This window comes from Cynoglossus semilaevis, chromosome 17 (assembly GCF_000523025.1).
Source record: "Cynoglossus semilaevis isolate Cse_v1.0 chromosome 17, Cse_v1.0, whole genome shotgun sequence".
Lineage (NCBI taxonomy): Eukaryota > Metazoa > Chordata > Actinopteri > Pleuronectiformes > Cynoglossidae > Cynoglossus > Cynoglossus semilaevis.
Window position 1 is genome coordinate 15031591 of NC_024323.1, and position 4147 is coordinate 15035737.

General features: G+C 44.5%; 1 protein-coding gene across 1 annotated transcript in view; it reads left to right on the plus strand.

The window, feature by feature from the left end:
• The window catches only part of LOC103393616 (carbonic anhydrase-related protein 10-like), a gene marked incomplete at its 5' end in the record, with an annotated part of 16706 nt that extends 13061 nt beyond the window's left edge, over nt 1-3645 (plus strand). The window contains one exon of the mRNA XM_017040256.2: nt 3183-3645. Within this exon, the coding sequence (XP_016895745.1) occupies nt 3183-3205 (23 nt within the window). The remainder of the gene's footprint in view (nt 1-3182) is intronic.
• Between the last annotated feature and the right edge of the window lie 502 nt (nt 3646-4147).

Sequence of the window (4147 nt, forward strand, 5' to 3'; positions counted from 1 at the left end):
TTTAAGCAGATTCATGACACACACCTTAGATACAACGTCTGAATTTACTGTATGGACCACAGAGCAGCAGCAACAGTAACAGCAGCAACAGTAACAGCAGCAGTAACAGCAGCAGCAGCAGGTGCTGATGTGTTAAAGGTTCAGTCTGTCATTAACGCTGCCTCACGCTGGGAGGAAAAGTTAGGTCTTTAAGAAGACAGAACTCAACAGAGATGAGAGGAGGAGGGGGGGTGACGTGTGTGTGCGTGTGTGTGTGGGGGGGGTGTGAAGGGGGCAATGTTTTCAAATCAAGATGAAGTGCATTTGTTTTTGTCTAAAATAAATTAAGGATCAGACGTAGGTTTGGGTAAAAACCTGGGGAATGCAGGTCCCCACAACTGATGAAACCCAGACTGTGTGTGGGGGGGGGTGTGTGTGTGTGTGGGATTGGTTCTCCTGTTGGTGTGGATGTAGGAAACAATGGTGCGTAGGTGAGTCGGTCGGTGTTGGAGAGAAGCAGACGAGGTGTGAGGCAGCGAGTGTAGGCGTCTCAGTTTCCTTCAGGAGAAATGTTCCTGACGACTCCTCCTGTGCTCCGTGAATGTCTCTCTCTCTCTCTCTCTCTCTCTCATCGATCCTCGCTCCACAACATCAAATCACTTTGGCGGCCTGTGCTTCCTTTGATTAGAGCAGCGTCCCATCAGGTGTGTCTGTGTTTGAGGGCTCAGAGTCTGGAGAAGAACTTCCACCAAACTGTGAATTTACACATTAGAATACACACTGTTCCACCGCGTCGTCAGTCGGTGACACCACGTCATGTACGACAACGTTAGCGTACGAAAACAGAAGTCTTCGCCCACAGCTGTCGGCAGGAATCAGGCTACGAGACGAGATACGATAGTCGTGACGATATATTGATGTTTAGATATAAATATATATCTGAACATCAGTTCCTGACACTGAAACAGAGGGATCGACGTTAGGAATCACTGGAGAAGAAAGAAAAGAAAAAGAACATGAACCAACACCAGGAATATAAAAAATCATGAAATAAAATATCACAATATTTCAGTGAATCACAGACTGACTCCTACAGCCGTGATCTGTTGGATGAAAGTCTTTAAATAATATAAAATAATAATTATAGCAGCGTTTATTCATAAATAATTAGATAATTCAACTGTAAACACACACACACATCCTCTGTCTGTGTGTGTGTGTGTGTCAGAGCTGCAGAATTAGACTTGATTTTTTTCTTTTTTACCATTAATTATGTTATTTTTCTGCTGACGGAGTAAAACTGATAAACCAGCTCGAAATCTGTGAACGACCGGTCCAAGACCAGAGCGTTGGCCGTGAAAAACATTTCCACATAAAAAGGCTGGCAAAGAAAGTTCTGTCCCAGAAAACGATGAATAAACACGCAGAGAAAAACGTCCTTTCAAAAGTAAATACACTGTGGCCGTAACGACTCGTCGGAATCCAAACTTTATTTCTGTAATCGTCGAGTCTCGTCTGGAAAAAAAAAAGTTTTTTTTTGCTTTTATAACAAATTCGTCTCTTTCAGGTTTTTCTTTTTTGTTATTTCCTCTTCATTCAACAATATCTTTTAGAGGTCAAGTGTGAAACGTGGGAGGGTTTTATTGGCAGCGACTGAAAAAAAATTTACAAAATATTTCTGAGGATGTCGATTGTGTTGTAATCAGCGAGAGCACGAATCTGTCTCCACGAGAGAAAAACACTCAGAGCCTTGGTTTCCTGAAGTGGGAAGTGAAAGAAAGTGAGAAGGGGGTGAGAGGCGGGGGAGAAAGAGCGGGAGAGAGAGAGGGAGAGGTGAAGACAAGCCCATTGAAAGACTGTTCTGGTTGATTATTAGAATATATATTTGTGAATGTATTTTATGGCACTTTGTTAGGAATCAGTGTGTAGAGTAAAACCTGATCCTGTTTAGTTGAACACAACACTGATGTACCTGCAGGAGTTGAAAAAAAAGACACAAACAATTTTTTTTTTATAGCCGTCTGCTGCCCCCTAGTGGAGTAGTGTTTACTTGTTTTGCCTGTCACGGTTGAAGAGACCAGGACAAGTTTGTTGCGTCAGCGTTAGCTCCAGCTCCTAGCTTGATTCTTTGGCTTTGTTAGTCCCCCCCCACCCCACCCTCCTCTCTGTTTTGAGGTGTGTGTGTGTGTGTGATTCAATAAATCCAGATGACTGATGAACTTGTAGGTTGTGCAGTGGGCCGGTCTGGGCCCAGGACGTCGGCGGTGATTTATGGAGTTGTCCCAGTCCATCCCTGGATCACGCCTTCTCCTTGACAAACTTTTATATCATCTACATACCCTGTCATTTTTTTTTTTTTTTCCTGCTTTCTCCTCTCACCCGCTGGGTTCATTCAGGCCCGTGGTTTATGGTCCGGGCCGCTCACTTTCTGACCTTTACTTCTCAAGGCACCGTGGGATACCTCTGTACCGGTGCTGGGTCTGATCATTCTCTCCTGGTAATAAGACCACGGTGCAAATGTCGACATGTAGACGTAGACGTCCCGCGGTGCAAATGTCGACATGTATGATGATGATGATGATGATGATGAAGATCCTGAGGAAAAACAACAACAACACTACGTTGTCCTCGTTAGACCCTGCTGTTCAGTTCCATCACTTTGGTCCTGGTTCAACAAACAGTTAAATCAACGAAACATACAGTCAAATATATAGGACTATTGACCCCCCTCCCCCCAATTACATTTGAACTGAAAACCTTCTCACATCCAACCTTTGATACCCAAGTGATTAATCAAAATTAATTACGTACAAAGTCTCTAATTAATTATTTTTTGTTCCAATTCTTCATCATTTGTTCAAACAAAACAATTAACGGAAATCCATCTGACGCTAACGAAGACGCTGAGAGTTCACTTGTCCTGTACGTCTGTGACTTCAAACCAAATGAATTGGAAATTAAAATTTGATTAAATTTAATTAATTGTGTTAAATTAATTGCGATTAATAAATTGCGATAAATTAATTGCGATTAATAAATTGCGATAAATTAAGTGCTAGCTTATGTGAAACTGTTTACATTTGAAGTTGAACCATTAGCACCAGTGACCAGTGTGGTTGGTTTCATCACTTCCTGTGGGTGAGGGTGACGGTGCCTCTCTCTCCTCTCTCTCCTCTCTCTCCTCTCTCTCTCGTCCTCCTCAGTGAACCAGTGGCTCCTGAAGTAGGACAGAGCGTCTCCAGCTGCGGCGCCGTCCGAGGACAGACAGAATGATTCAAACGTAAAGGCCGCGGTGTGAGGAGGTCCAGCTGGTGGAGCTGAAGGAACATCTGACAGACTGTGTGAGCACAGCTGAGCTCCACAGACCAAACTCTCTCTCAGACTCTGCTGTGGTGGTCTCCTGCACGTCCAGGCTCCAGGCTCGGTGTAGACCAGCACAGCCAGGCTCCAGATCACACTCAGCTTTCTTTCTTTTCGTTCGTTTCTTTCTTTGACTCTCGGAGACGGAGCACCTGTACAGACTCTCATCCATTCTCTTCGTCAGAGGAACCGTGTGAGACCCAGAGTGTCGCTGTTGGTCGACTGTGGTCACGTGTCTACGTCTGATTATCGGCTACAAGGCAATAATGAGCAGGGATTATTACGTTATAGCTGACGGGTGTAGCACAGATGACAGTATAAACGTCCATTTTAGTGACTAGTACAGTTAATAAGTAAACAAATAACTTAACAGTTAGTCCAGTCTGTTTTCTCTGAATAAACCATGAAGGCTCAGACTCGTCACTCTCCACGCTCCAAACGTTCTTTCCTTCCTCCTGATCTCCTTTCTCGTCTTCGTGTTCTTACTTGTTCCTTACCACTCCTTTCTGCCTTTGTTCTGCTCGGAAAAACACACGGCGTTAATTTGCTTCCACTCGCTCCGACATCAAACGCGAGGAAACAGAGAAACGTTCTCCGAGACTTGAGCCTAATTATGTTTACGACCCCGTGCTGCAGGAACTTCCCTCCACGTCTGAGCTGAACCCAGTCTGGAACGAGGGTTTTTTTAAACGTCCTCCTCCTTCATTAGGGCCTGAGCAGCGATGCACTCAAGACTTCCTTCCCCGCGTTCTCCCAAGAAACAAATCCGACAGTTGAGTTTGTTTTCTGGAGGCCGCTCCTCAGAGAA